Source organism: Populus nigra, chromosome 7 (genome assembly GCF_951802175.1).
Source record: "Populus nigra chromosome 7, ddPopNigr1.1, whole genome shotgun sequence".
Taxonomy (NCBI): Eukaryota; Viridiplantae; Streptophyta; class Magnoliopsida; order Malpighiales; family Salicaceae; genus Populus; species Populus nigra.
The window spans coordinates 20,698,076-20,712,168 of NC_084858.1; the positions used below are offsets into that span (position 1 = coordinate 20,698,076).

At 30.8% G+C, this 14,093-nt stretch overlaps 1 protein-coding gene across 1 annotated transcript; it reads right to left on the reverse strand.

The window, feature by feature from the left end:
• Positions 1–706: 706 nt before the first annotated feature.
• Positions 707–4,223, reverse strand: LOC133699581 (G-type lectin S-receptor-like serine/threonine-protein kinase At1g11330). Its single transcript, XM_062122879.1, has 7 exons — positions 2,884–4,223; positions 2,611–2,718; positions 2,318–2,529; positions 2,030–2,240; positions 1,642–1,879; positions 1,399–1,549; positions 707–1,290 (listed from the first exon to the last, which is right to left on the reverse strand). The coding sequence occupies exons 1-7, from the start codon at positions 4,166–4,168 to the stop codon at positions 1,000–1,002; spliced, it is 2,496 nt and encodes an 831-aa protein (XP_061978863.1). The 5' UTR covers positions 4,169–4,223; the 3' UTR covers positions 707–999.
• Between the last annotated feature and the right edge of the window lie 9,870 nt (positions 4,224–14,093).

Sequence of the window (14,093 nt, forward strand, 5' to 3'; positions counted from 1 at the left end):
GAAAGACATTGTATTTATTATTAGGTTTGTGGGACCTATCATTAAGTTTGATATTAGAATTATAATATAATGCTACACGATTTTCTTGAATTTTTTTAATTTCTTGTTATTTATCATTTTTTCCCTCAAAAAGTGATTCAGTTGATAGTTGATAGGTATTCAAAAAATTGATAAGTGGTTTAGAAGAATAAGAAGAAGAAAAGAGACGCATGGCTTATTATTACTCTTCCTCTTCTTCGTTTTTCTTCTTCTTCTTCTTCAGTTCACTGACAGGTCGGGCCCGGCTTACGTGATAGTCACATGAAATTATGGAGGGACCAAATGTGTGATTATTGCTTATTTACCAAGGCAGGAAGATTCCTCGCAAGCCATCGATATTTACTTTGTTTCATTGATGGACTTCAACTTGACAAAAAATCAAATTCGGCAACAGTATTGTCACAATCCACGACCATGATCATAGAAGCTACTTTATAAAGACATAACTCTTATGCTAAATCTCAAAATGTACATATCATAAAATAAATATATAAAAAATTTATTTATGATCTCTTAAATATTGTTCAAAACCAATAAAACTGGAAACGCAAGCCTAAACCCATGTGTTACAGCCAAAAATAAGATTAATCATAACACCAGGCCTAAACCCATGTGTTACAGCCAACTCGGGGCCAATGTCCTGATTAGTGGCAGCACAGACATATACTGATCATAACACCAAGCCTCTCCATAATCTCAAATTGGAGGGAAAAAAAGTGCATGACAACATGAGATTTTATCTAGCCATTTGTGATCAATAACTATGTCTATCAATCAACAAACAGAAGAGAAGAGAGAAAGTAACTAGTTTTGGCTACAATGGCATATTGACATCAGACGTTCTAATTCCTTCACTGGTATTTTGAGTGTCGGATTCAGAAGCCTGATGACATGCTAATATGCTACAAGTATACCTCTAGATTTACATGTAACAGAAAAATATTGCCTCAAACTCGTTCCCTATCGCCCTCCAATAACAGTAATTGTTATGTCATTAGAACATATCGTTTGGCTCCGTTGAAGGGAGTCCATATCGAAACCAAGTGCAGGTTTCTTGGGAGCAGGAAGATCCACAATTTCGCTATGAAGCATTGAAATGATTGTAGGCACAGCTGGCCTATCTCTTGCAAACTCTTGAACACACAAAAGACCTACATGTATGCTTCTATAAATTTCATCTTGAAAACATGGATCAGATAGTACTCGATCTGCTAGAGCTGAAAGCTTGCCTTCAGTCCACAATTTCCATGCCTGAAAAGTAAAAGAAGAATAAAGCAAGTAAGAATTTTGCCTGTTTAACCTTACGGTTGGGAAAATTGGAGCTTTGCACTCCAGAGGTATTGAGTTGGATGGACATACAAATCCCAAGAAACTCAAATCCTTCTCATTGTCGTAAAAACTACTGTTTCTTCTACCACTTATTATCTCTAACAGCAAAACTCCAAAGCTATAGACATCGGATTTCTCTGAAAAACGCCCTTCCATTGCATATTCAGGGGCCATATATCCACTGCATGTTGTCACAAAGCATAGAAAACATTTCTGAGCTCAAAAAGCAATACAATGCAATGATTATAACTGGAAAACGCAATGTGTACTTACTATGTTCCAACAACCCTTGTCGTATCGGCTTGATCTTCACTGCCTCCAAAAGTCCTGGCCATTCCGAAGTCTGATATTTTAGCATTAAGTTCTTGATCCAGCAGAATATTACTTGCCTTCAGATCTCTATGAATAATTCTTAGTCTAGAATCTCTGTGAAGATACAGGAGACCTCGACAAACTCCTTCGATAATATTGAAGCGCTTCTTCCAGTCTAGAAGTTCTTGCTTGGCTGGATCTGAATAAATTGCATGCAAATATAAAATAAAAACATGAATATATAAATCAAACTGACTTGACAAATGAAAGATTCAGCTTCTAAGTGTATTAAACTGAATGTTGCTTGATGCTACAGCTACAGATATATAGAAAGGGCGACAGTTCTAACCAAACAGAAATGCATCCAAGCTTTTATTTGGCATGTACTCGTAGACCAACATCTTTTCTTCACCTTCAACGCAGTAAGCTAGGAGTTTCACAAGATTTCGGTGTTGGAGTTTGGATATCACAGAAACCTCATTCATAAATTCTTCAAGCCCTTGCTGAGATGCTCTTGAAAGTCTCTTCACAGCTATTTCCTGCCCATCTGGTAATTTCCCCTGGAAAGTCCATTAAACAAGTAAACTACCTATTCGGTTTAACTAACAATGGAACTCCAGTAGAGCAGAAAATTTACCCTGTATACTGGACCAAAACCTCCCTCTCCAAGCTTCTTGGATATTTCAAAGCTATTCGTTGCATTTTCCAACTCCTGTAAACTGAATACAGCTGGTAGTTCCTGGAGTTTAACTTTGCCCCCACTGTTCCTAATCATATTTCCATCCGAAGATGATCGACATGGCTCCTCGCTTTTGGATAATGATATCTCCTTGCTCTTCCTCTTCCTTTCTGATTAAGATTCAGAGACTAAGCATCATTGAAATTGCAAAACTCTAAATACCCAATAAGCTAATACTGAAAAGCTTTTACCTCCATGTTTAAGCATCCACCTCCATGAAAGAAATGCACAGATTGAAAAGGCAATTGTTCCGAAAATCACTGTTATACTGATAACTATCTTCACGCTTTTCTTTTTATCTGCAAATAAAATTGCTACTTTTATTTGACAAAACAAACTACTCGAAGGGATCGGCTGCAACTTCTAACATGAATACTGGTACACAAAACATTAGCAGTAGCACAAAAGAAGAAAATATGAAGCATTATTTTTAATGAAAATCAAAGAGAAAATGAAACAATTACCAAGTTCTGAATATGCTAAGCGAAGGTAAAGATCTGCCCCACCAACGGAAAACTTCTGTATATCAATTAAGCTTCTGGTCCACAACATGCAACCAATACCCTTGTAATATGAATAAGCTATACAGGTACAATTACTTAAGCATTCATTTCTGCATTCTAGTTCTGAATACAGAGATGACCACTCTGAAAAGTCTGGTACTTTGATCATCTCAAGCTTCAAGAACCCATCTTTTGGGTTCACTTCTCTTATATTTTGTGTTTCTGTGCATTCTAGTGGTGTCCTCCTAATGCAACCACTTGTCCAGTTTCCTTTATTCCATTCATCTGGATATTTTGGAACAAACCCTCTCAAACAGCTGCAGATTGGTGAATTCACAGCATTACAGCTTCCAAATGCTCCACACTTTCCATAAATGTCACACTCTGTTTCTGGCCTATTCCAGATATTGAACCAATCCTGGTTCTCCACTTTCCAGGCTCTTTCTATCAATTTTCCATCAGAACGCAATACAAAATTGCTATTAGGCTGATTTACATAAGTGAAACTTAGAGACACGGCTCCATCTGCAGTTTTTGCAAGATTAAATCCATCCAGATAAACAGAGTTCATCTCAGGAATCCCGATAAAGATCTGACCATTCCATGGACCACTCCGCCAATATGGACTCTTATAGTTCCACACAAATACTTCGGGAATTCTTAAGGGATCCATGGAAACAGAGAAGCGTCCGACGGATGGATCAGAAGGGCTTATCCATGATGTTAGTACTGTCGACTCGCCAGTTCTTGCATTAGCACTAAGTCTCATATTTGGCAAGAGTGTATTACAAGGCTGCTGAAAACTCTCCCATATGACATTTCCATTGTTTTTACCGAGCAAGACAAGGTTTCCCTCATCTGTAAGCTGTGCTCTTGAGTCTTTAACTCCATCTAAAACATTTGATGACCAAAGAATCTCTTGCTGACCATTCAAAACTACAAGATTTCCATCCTGGAATATTTTCAGGACCCCAGATGAATCATTGAGTGGCTCGTTTCTATTAGCTACCCATACTGTAGTCACTGTAGGCATATCATTGTACCATATTCCAACATAACGATTTGTGGAATTAACAGGACTGAAAAATCCCAGTTTGAAGATGTTTCTAGCAGATACTATAGCTTCAGGATCTTTGATAAACTGAGATGATGTAATGATATCTACCGCAACCCCAAAATCGAAACAGAAAAGGAGCAGGAAGAGAAGAAGAAGAATTGCTACAAATTTGCAGTAGACAAACCCCATATCTTGTCTATCACCTGCCCTTGACGAGAGTGAAATAGTTTAGATCAATAGCGAATGACTTATCAAATGAACGCCCACCACGGAATTAATTGAACTTTTCTTCGTGTCCTATTTTTCTCAAGATGGAAAATATTCCTTCCAAGAGTATTTTTAAATTTGTTTTCACTATCAAACTCAGAATATACTATGAATGTAAGCTTGACTTTTCTTCTTTTATTTTTGTGGAATATGATAGTTTCATTGAATCAAATAAGGATCAAAATATATAGTTATTTTCAAAATTGACCAGCTATAATTTTTCTTAAGTAGCTTTCAAAAATTAGACCGTTGTTGCATTATGTATCAAGAAAAGTATCAAATCACCATAAATCAATCTTAGAATCTGCATCACTACACTTCACAGATCAAAGATCTCATATTTATATAAACTAATTTTTAAAAAATTAATATGTATGATTATTAAATTTTTATTCAAATTTTTTTTATTAAATTAGGGGTGAAAATAAAAATACTGATAAAAAAACAAATAAAAATAATCGGAACTAGATTTAGAAGAGAGAGAGAGAGAGAGAGTCAATTTATTTATTTATGAATTTGCATTAATAGTACTAATAAATTAAAGAAAATGTGAAATGTGCATTACAATAGCCTGCTATTTAGTATTAAACTTTTTGTTTTTAATGGTGGTCATCATTTTTTTTTTAATTTTCATCCTCTCATGTTATGTTATGTCATTTTATGTGTTGGGATTTGTTTCTCTTTGCATACTCTCGCATATACAAAGTGTGTGAGAAATTAAATTCTTATATTTAACTAAAGATTAGTTTATAAAATCAAATTTAAAATTATAAATAAAAAATAAATTGAAATAACAAGTACAAGAATTAAAAAAAATACTATTTGTTTGTTATTTTCACGTGGCAAACTTCAGTTGATCCCTATAATTTTAAAATTTTACATTTCAGTCTTAAATTTTATTTATTTTATATTTCAGTCCATGATATATTAAAAAGGAGAAACAAAATTGCTTTAAAATAAGAAGAATAGAGAAAGGTTATTGCCACATCCTGTCCAAAAAAAAAAAGACAATCCTGGAGTTAATGGGTTTGCATTGCAAAGGAAAGTTTTATGGAGGAGTATTGGAACTTTAATCCTGCTATAAAAAAAACAAATATAGGGGCTCAGCTGGGTTTTTTCTTTTGGTTTAATTTTGGATTTTTTGATTGATTAAAAGGTTTTGTTGGGTTAGAAATGAGTTTATTTATATTTTTAAGACCTTTTTTTAAGTGTTTTTTTGTAGGGAATTATATTTTTGGGATCTCAAAACTTAGACAATGATTTTTTAGTCATTAAAGATATCTAAAGAATATATAAATAAATGACAAGTCATTTATCTAGGATGATGTGTTGTTGTTTTTATTTAAAAAGAAAAAAAAAATTAGTATTCTATTAAAAAAAAATAGTCAAGCACACCTAGGTATTTTAATTTGGGCCAGACATGGGATCCATCCTTCCAAACTCATGCCCTTGGCCTCAATTTAAATGCCACTTCAGTTTTTTCCTTAAATATTTTTAAAATAAAATGCATTATAAATAAAATTATTAAATTAATATTTAAAAATAATCCAATTGTTCTATTATTCAAATATGGTTATAATTTTTTATGGTTATATTAACAATCAATTCCTGTATTATTATATCAAAATTGAATATGCAAATATTTTATAAAATGTACATTTTAATATTTAATAAAAATAATATATATATATATATATTATTTTTTATTATAAATTTTTTCATAATTTTTTGAAGTTGATTATTCTTTTATTTATTTATACAATCATGATCAAATTATCAAGTCATGATTATTATTTTTAATTGAAACTTGTTTTTCATATTATTGTTTTTCATATCATGATATATTTTTATTTTAAAAAAATTCATCAAAACAAAAAAAAAATAATGAATAAAGTAAGAGAGTTTTGATTGAAGAGATACAATTTTTTTTTCCTCTTTAATTAAAATCATTAAAAATTTTAAGAATATTTATTTTAGTTTTCTTTAATTTTTATTCAAACAACATGTTACTAATAAAACAAAATATACATGTTTACGTCAAAAATAAAAAACATGAATAGAAAAAATAAAAATTTTCTAATAAAATATATTTTCAAAAATTTAATTTTTTTTATTTCTTACAAATATCTATTATCATTGTTATAAAACATAATTTTTTTTTATTTTTTTGAAAACTGTCTAAAATAGTTTATACTAGGATGACTTGGCACCTGTAAAGAATACAGTTGCAAGAATAAGTATTAAAGTAACACCACTCACTCATTTCACCTTATCATGTCTAACAAGATTATTACACATTGAAGAGGTAATTTGCAATCGACAAGCTAACAGAGTGAACTCTTGTAAGTAAGTTTCTGTCTTCGCTGGAACAGTTGGAGGGTTTATATATAGCTTCAGGATCTTTGATAAACTGAGATGATGTAACGATATCTACGTACAGAAACCCCAAATTTCAAACTGACAAGAAGCAGCAAGAGAGATCTATTTCAATTTTACAGCTGCCAAGTTCCATTTCTTATCAATTTGCTTGTTCCTTGATGAGACTGGAAGACTTGTCCATGATTGTCTACCATGGAGACATAAACTGTGCTCCTCATATCGTTAAATTTCCCTAACTTGAAAAATATTGCTACTAGGAGCTCTTCTTTATATTTAACTTTTGTCGGTTCTCGATGGCAGAAATTAGCATGGTTTCAAGACTTTGGCACTATTGTTTAATTAGAATGATTCTTGATTAATTTATAAAACTTGTAACATCAACGGACATGGTCAGGAAATTGTCTATGATCAGTAAAGTCAATAAACAAATAAACAAATAAAATGAAAATGATGTATCTTCTTACTTCTAGTTTAGAGATATGATGATCAGTAAAGTCTTCTTCCTGTTAACTTCTAGCCCATCTGCCAATTTTCCCTTTGAGTCAAGAGAAACAACAGCCAGATAACCACCTATTCCATTATCCTCAACATTGTACAAGACGACACGGTCAGGAAGACATAAGGTTTCCAGGTAGTAAAAACTTCCTGTAATCCTGTTGGCAGGAAATTATTCCCTATGCTGGACATTAGTCATTCAGGAGCTGATGGAAATTGTAACTTTCTGATAATCTGTCATTCGATAAACACTTTCTAGTTTCTGTATTAAAGTTCCATTAAAACTAGAAAATGCAACACAAACAAACACACATGAACTGTAAAGTTCCATTAAACATCTAGTGATTATTCTTCAGTGTTGTGAAAGGACATGCAGTTGATAAAGACATAAAAAACGCACTTTTTTTCCCGTTGAGTATAGAAATATTTTATCCCAGAATACAGGATCATCACATAGAGTTAAATGTAGCAGAGAAGTAACTGCATCATGACCTCAATCTAACGGCCTTTAAGATCTGAAACTGTGACAATGTTAAATCAGATACTTCTGAGTTTCCACCAGACAAAATACAACCTCTACAGGAACAACTTTCAACCAAAGCATTGGCTCTTAGCAGTCATCTTTCATTTCATGAAACTTGACCAATCATCAGAAAAGTCTGGCTCTTTTGTTCACAAAAAAATTCTAAAAGCAGTAACAGATATAGATACTTCTTTTCCAGTGGTAGGTGATAAACCTATCTTCTGTTCCAATTTCATCGCCATTTTTTCTATCTTTTTTTCCCCTAATAGGTAGTGTTTGGTATGTGCATATATGATTAAAAAAAATAAAAATTCTTTAGTTCCTTCCCATATCCATATTTCTACCTACCTTCCCCCATAAGTTTGTTCCTGAGTCCTGACCTATCCAATCCCATGTAATCCTTTCTTCTTAGCAAAAGTACCTGTTTGCTAGCTTATTTGATTCAATCATTTGACGCAACTTGAAAAGAAAACGCATTTCTATTGTATAACTCAAGACTGTAGTCTCTCCCAATGACCCTATGTTGTTGTTCAGAAAGATTCTCAAGAGGTTAAGAATTGGAGAATCTCTATGCATATGGAACCGGACAATCAGTTTTTCAGATCCGACAACCCCACTTCAGAATTTTCCAATCTATCTAGCTTTGCAGGAAAGTCAACGCAAGTAGGACAATGGTTGTTCGTTATTTATTTTGTTTGTTGATTAGTTTTTCTGAATTTTCAGTTTAGTGACATGACATGTATTATTTCTTGTACCATTTTGTCAAATTGCATGTGGATGGCAAGGCAGTAAATGATATATAATTTGCCCTGAACAAAGAGAATGGTATGAATAAGCACTAGAATATGTAATTTTAATGCTTTACCGTTTTCTTAATCATCAAGAAACTGTCTTTGCCTTGGATCATCAGCTAAGTTAGCTAGCTTCCTTGACTTCCCGTTATCAGTGTAAAGTTGGGTTTTTAAAAATATATATATATATATATATATATATATATATATATATATATATATATATGCCATCAAAATAATAAATTTAAATAAATTTTAAAATTTTAAGGATATTATTAAACAGATTTAGAATTATTTAAAGTTATACAAAGATGATTATCTGAATATTATATGTTTTTTCAGCTTTAAATATTTGCTTTAAAGCTAAGTTGTCATCAACCACAAGGTGTCTAGATGTTCAGCCTCTAAGGGTAATCTATATAAATTACCAGTGAGAAATATCATGAACTCTTTTAGAAGAGAGAGATTATTATACCTTAGAGTACTGCTAGCTTTTTTTGTATTTTATGTGTTTTTATACTGTACTTTTCTTACCCTTCTCTTCAAAAATAAAAGACATAGCACTCTATTTATAGAAAAACCAAAAAATTCTATAAATAGAAAAATATTAATTTTTCCCCTGAATAAAATTACATATATTATTTTAGGATAATTTTATAAATTTATTCAATCAAGTCCTTACTTGATTTTTTTTAAGTCTCTAATTGCAATCCCTTTTATTAATTAAACTATAGTCCTTAATTTCTAAAATTTATTTACAATCAAGTCACATATGATTAATCATCCATTTTAATTTTTGACCAATAGTTCTTATATGTGTGACCCATTAATTAGGTTTCCTAATAAGTTGATCCAAATCCTAAATAAAATAAGATTAAAAATAAATTAAATGGTTTAATTTATTATTAATTCAACAATTAATCGACTTATATTTGAAGATCAAGTACAATGTATAGCAACCTGTTATGATCACTCAAATATTAAGAAAGTCAAATGATTTGACTTAACCTTTCAGTGACTAGTTCTCAATGTAATTATTATTACTTCATCATGAATGTTTTGATTTAGAGATTATAGCATAAAGTATGTCTATTTTATCAAATCATGTTAGTTCTCAACATTATAGTTATTGATTTTTTGAATAAGATTTTGAAATTCTTTTCAAAACTCATTCCTCTTTGGCCAATGTGATGTTTTGAAAGAAAAAAAGAATTAATAGGAAAAGGCAACAATGCTCTTGAAGGGTATTGTAGTATTTGAACAAAGAACTTGATATATATAAAAGGAAGAAAACCAAAAAGAAAAAAGAAAGAGAGAAATCTAAAATTAGAGAGAAAGAACCAGAAAGAGAGAAAGGAAGGAGAAGAATGAAGAAAGAAGAAGATGAAAGGGAAGAGGATTTTAGAAACTAAGTTTTTAAGGTAAAGTTTATGCTTTAATGTGTATAATTATGGTTCTTAGTTTTGATTTTTAGTTTTGTTAAGGTTTAAGGTTTGAAGTTGTATTTTAGGAGATTAATTGATGAATTGATTATATACGATGGATTAATTGATTATAGTGTGGTGGGTTGAATTTTTATAGGTTGATTATGTTGGGGTTTTGAGGTTTTGGGTTGAGATTTTGGATCTACCATTTTAGGTTAGATTGGTTTGGGATTCCTGACCAATCAATCGACCGGTTGGCTTGAACTAGTAAACCAGTTAGTATGCTGGGTTTCGATCGACCGGTTGAATTGAACTAGTAGACCGATTGACTTGCAGTAAGGTATAATCAATTCTTTTAAGTTCGGTCAGTTTAGGATAAGGTTGGGATCGATTAGGTGGATCGATTCCAGTTTATAATTACGTTTTAGTTCATAAACGTATAGTGTTATGGGTTATACCCTAAGTTAAGTGCATTATATATATTGTATGTTTTTTTTTAATTGTTTTTTAGTATGTCTTTTTTTGTATTAAGATAATCTTAATGGTCTACCTGCGAGTTGTTAGTAAGATTTCCTTTGAGATCTGCTTTTATGTTCTTTTCGCTTTTGAGTCAAGTGAGTGGATAATATTTCATATGCATGAAAAATAGTATAAATATTTGAATTGTTAAAATGAAATGGATCATGCTTTTTGGTAGTGTATGTGTGTGTATGTGTTATCTTTTGGTATGATAAAAGATGATCATTTGTTGAATCTAGTTATGGATATGAGATATGTGTACGATTGATATGATAACTCCTTATTTGATTGATGTCATGAGTTGAGCCTTGGGATATAATTCTATTTGTTTGATTACGGTATAAACTCTTGGTATACCAGTCAGAATAATCATGCTAACAGGGTAGTGTTAGTCTTTGTGCACATTGTCAATTTACACATACGGAGTATTAAGACAAAAAAATATATATACAAATTTGACTTTAAGCTTTTACAAGAAAGTTTCACAAACAAGCCATAATAAGGAGTATCATAAGGTTAGCTATATTTTTTCATAGTTCTCCTTAATTTGGGATCAATTTATAATAATTGATTTTTTACTAGGAGTGAGAAAGTTGAAATTATGGGACTGAGATATCTTAACACAATCTCATATACCATAGAGAGGCCAGATATTGGGTCTACACTATTCCAGATCATTCTCTTATTCTGATTATAGTAGCGGATCATAGAGGATTAGTATAGGTGTTAATATGGCATGAAAGTAATGGCCAATGCAAGGATTCCTTCTTGAAAGACAAACTTGAAATCTCTCTTCTTTTTTTAATCATGTTTATTAGTCGGAAAGTATTTTTTTAAGTGATTTTTTATCATATTTAATAATATCATAAAAAATAATTTTCAATGTTTGGGTATATTATATAAAATAAATTGTAAAATAACTTATTATTGTTTTTTTTGAAGTTTATATAACATATATAGAATATTAAATATAAATATTTGACCACATGTAATAAAAAGATAAGATATAAAAAGAATAATAGTGATTTTCTTTTATTATATCATATATATATAATATTATAGATATATAACCTTGTTAACTATATACTTGCAACAACCACAATTTCATTATGAGGTTTTTTTTTTTTAAAAAAAAAAAGGAAAAGTGTTTTTCAAAGATAAAAATAGAAAAAATTTCCTAGAATGAAAACTTAATTTTTTTTAATTAAATTGTTTTTTACTAACTTTCCTTACACTCATTAAACATAAAAAAAGTAAGGAAAATAGTATCTAGAAAAGTATTTTTTTTAAAAAAAATAAGTTCTTTAATTTATCACTATCACTGTGTCAGCTTAAAAAAGAGAGTTTTTTTTCTTTCTTTCTTGTATTTTTTCCTTGCTATTGATTTATCATGTGCTTTCAAAGCTATTAAATCTAAACCGGATCAAGACCGGATCAAGAGAGTCGGCTTGTATTGAAACATAAAAAATATTATTATAAACTAAAAGCTTATGGGCTGAACTTGGGCTTATAATTCAACCCATTTATATCCTGCTGGACTCTATAACAAAAAGCCCAAACAAAACTATCACTAACAAAAACATAGCTAGGAAGCCGACTCTATAGCTCCCTCTCTGCTTTCGCTTACGCTAGTTCATCTATTATTTCTTCTTCTTCTTTATTTGTGATTTTAATCTTTCTTCATCCCCGCTAGTTTTGATAAGTTTTATCTATGCTCATTTTGATTTATTCTCATTCTATTTTTTTTTAATCCTTATCCCCGCTCATTTTATTATGCTGGTAAATCAAATGTTTTTTTTTAAAGAAATTTGTCATTTGTTGGGACTAAATCTTGATTGGATTAATCATGTTGTAGGTCAATTTAATTTTTAAAATAAATTAAACTAAATTAATTATTTTGTAATATAAACTGGTTCAAATCCAGAATGTGTCTCGAGTCCATCTTTCAAATTGGTTTGGTTTGAATTTTATAACCATGTGTGTTTCAACTTGTAACGTAACATTACCTGCCAACTCAACTTAACTCACGGAAGTTCAAGCTTTTATTGTCTTAATCTTAAAGCATGAAGGATTAAAATTAGAAAATCAAGAGATAAGAAATCTTAATTAACTTTAACCAATAGTTTAGGCGAGTAACAACCAATTCGCCAATGTTTAATTGGATTGTTTGTCTTTTGTTTTTTGTTTTTTTTTTCCCTGTACGGTTGATTAACCTATCCCAGATTCGTTTCCAGCCTCCACCAGTAGTTCTTAGGAAGTACCTGTCACTGCATAAGCTGTAAAGATGATACTCAAGCCATCTTCACCGAAGCAACGGGCATTTTGGAGTTGTTGTCGCTCCCTTGCTGGCAACTCCTTCACTACGCAGCTTAAAGATATGGAGACGTCGAAAACCCAACTTCAGAGAAGGAACGCCCTTTTTTGGCTTTGTTCTTGCTACTTGTCATTTCCTTCTGCAAGCTGCTAAAAAATCTACCAAGTCCACTGCATGTCAGGCTCACTAGGCCATGTCTTTCCTCTCTTGGAATTTATAGAAAATACCTGAAGCTTACCGATCACTACCCTATAAATGTCAAAATATGTGCTATCCATTGATTATTTCCATGTAATGTTGACAGAAAAATGAAAGGTTTGGGTGGGAAATTAAATTCTCAAAACCGCAATCAGCCAAAAATCCCCAACATGGAAACCATCCAGCTACAGTACAGTGAAAGGTCGAATGAATCAGTGATTGGTCATGTTATTGTTTTTTAATGTTTTTGCCCTTGTAATAACAAATTTAAATTATTTTCTTTGTATTTTCTGGGGATTGACACTCATTATTTTTATTTTATAATGTCGAGTTGTGAATTGTTTTGCTCTAAAAAAATTCCTTTATCATTGATTGGTCAGACCTCTAAATGAATACGTCAGGAGGTGATGCCATGAAAACTTCAATTATATATGTTTGTGGAGCAGGTCTTAAAAAAAAAACTATATGGAAGACTTTTATCAATCACTTACATAGCAAGTAAAATTATTGATATATATTATATCAGTCCTCACCTGCCACGCCACATCAATAATAAGTTTTTAATTACGTATTAAATTTTCAATTTTACAAATTTTTTATATATTTGTTAGCACATCAATCATCTAGCTAGATAAACTAAAGATATATAAAAGTTAAAAAAGAAGTTGTGATTTAATTTTCAAGATAATAAAAAAAAACTCTAACTATTCTTTTAAAAGTTAATTTTCAAGTAAATGAATGTGTACGTAAATATATATGTGGAGCAAGACTAAAATAAAAATGAAGAAACTATAAGGAAAAACTTTATTAACACAAAGAATAAATTAATTATTTACATATAAGTAAGATATTAACATGATAACATTCATCACCTGTCACATTAATTAATAATAAGATTTGTAATAGTGTATATATAGAGTATTTAAGAGTATATTTAATAATGATTAATTTTTAATATATTTATCATTTGAAAATATATATATATATATATATATATATATATATATATATATATATATATATTCATCCTTGCATGCGTGTCTCCATCCATTGTTTCGTAGCAAAAGCAAACCCCTTCGACTCTTCACCATTGGCGCCGGGGGGTCAAAACAAAAACAAAAACAAAACAAAAAACAAAAAAAAAAAAAAAACAAAAAAGAACTGTTTCATATATAATGTTAATTGCGTGGCGTTTTTTTTGTAA

What these genes read in the sequence shown, in the direction of transcription:
- LOC133699581 (XM_062122879.1), bottom strand. Translation starts at nt 4,168, where the DNA reads ATGGGGTTTGTCTACTGCAAATTTGTAGCAATTCTTCTTCTTCTCTTC. An exon ending in CTTAGCATATTCAGAACTTG is followed by an intron (nt 2,719 to 2,883) that starts GTAATTGTTTCA and finishes TTTTATTTGCAG; the next exon opens with ATAAAAAGAAAAGCGTGAAG. An exon ending in ACAAGGGTTGTTGGAACATA is followed by an intron (nt 1,550 to 1,641) that starts GTAAGTACACAT and finishes GACAACATGCAG; the next exon opens with TGGATATATGGCCCCTGAAT.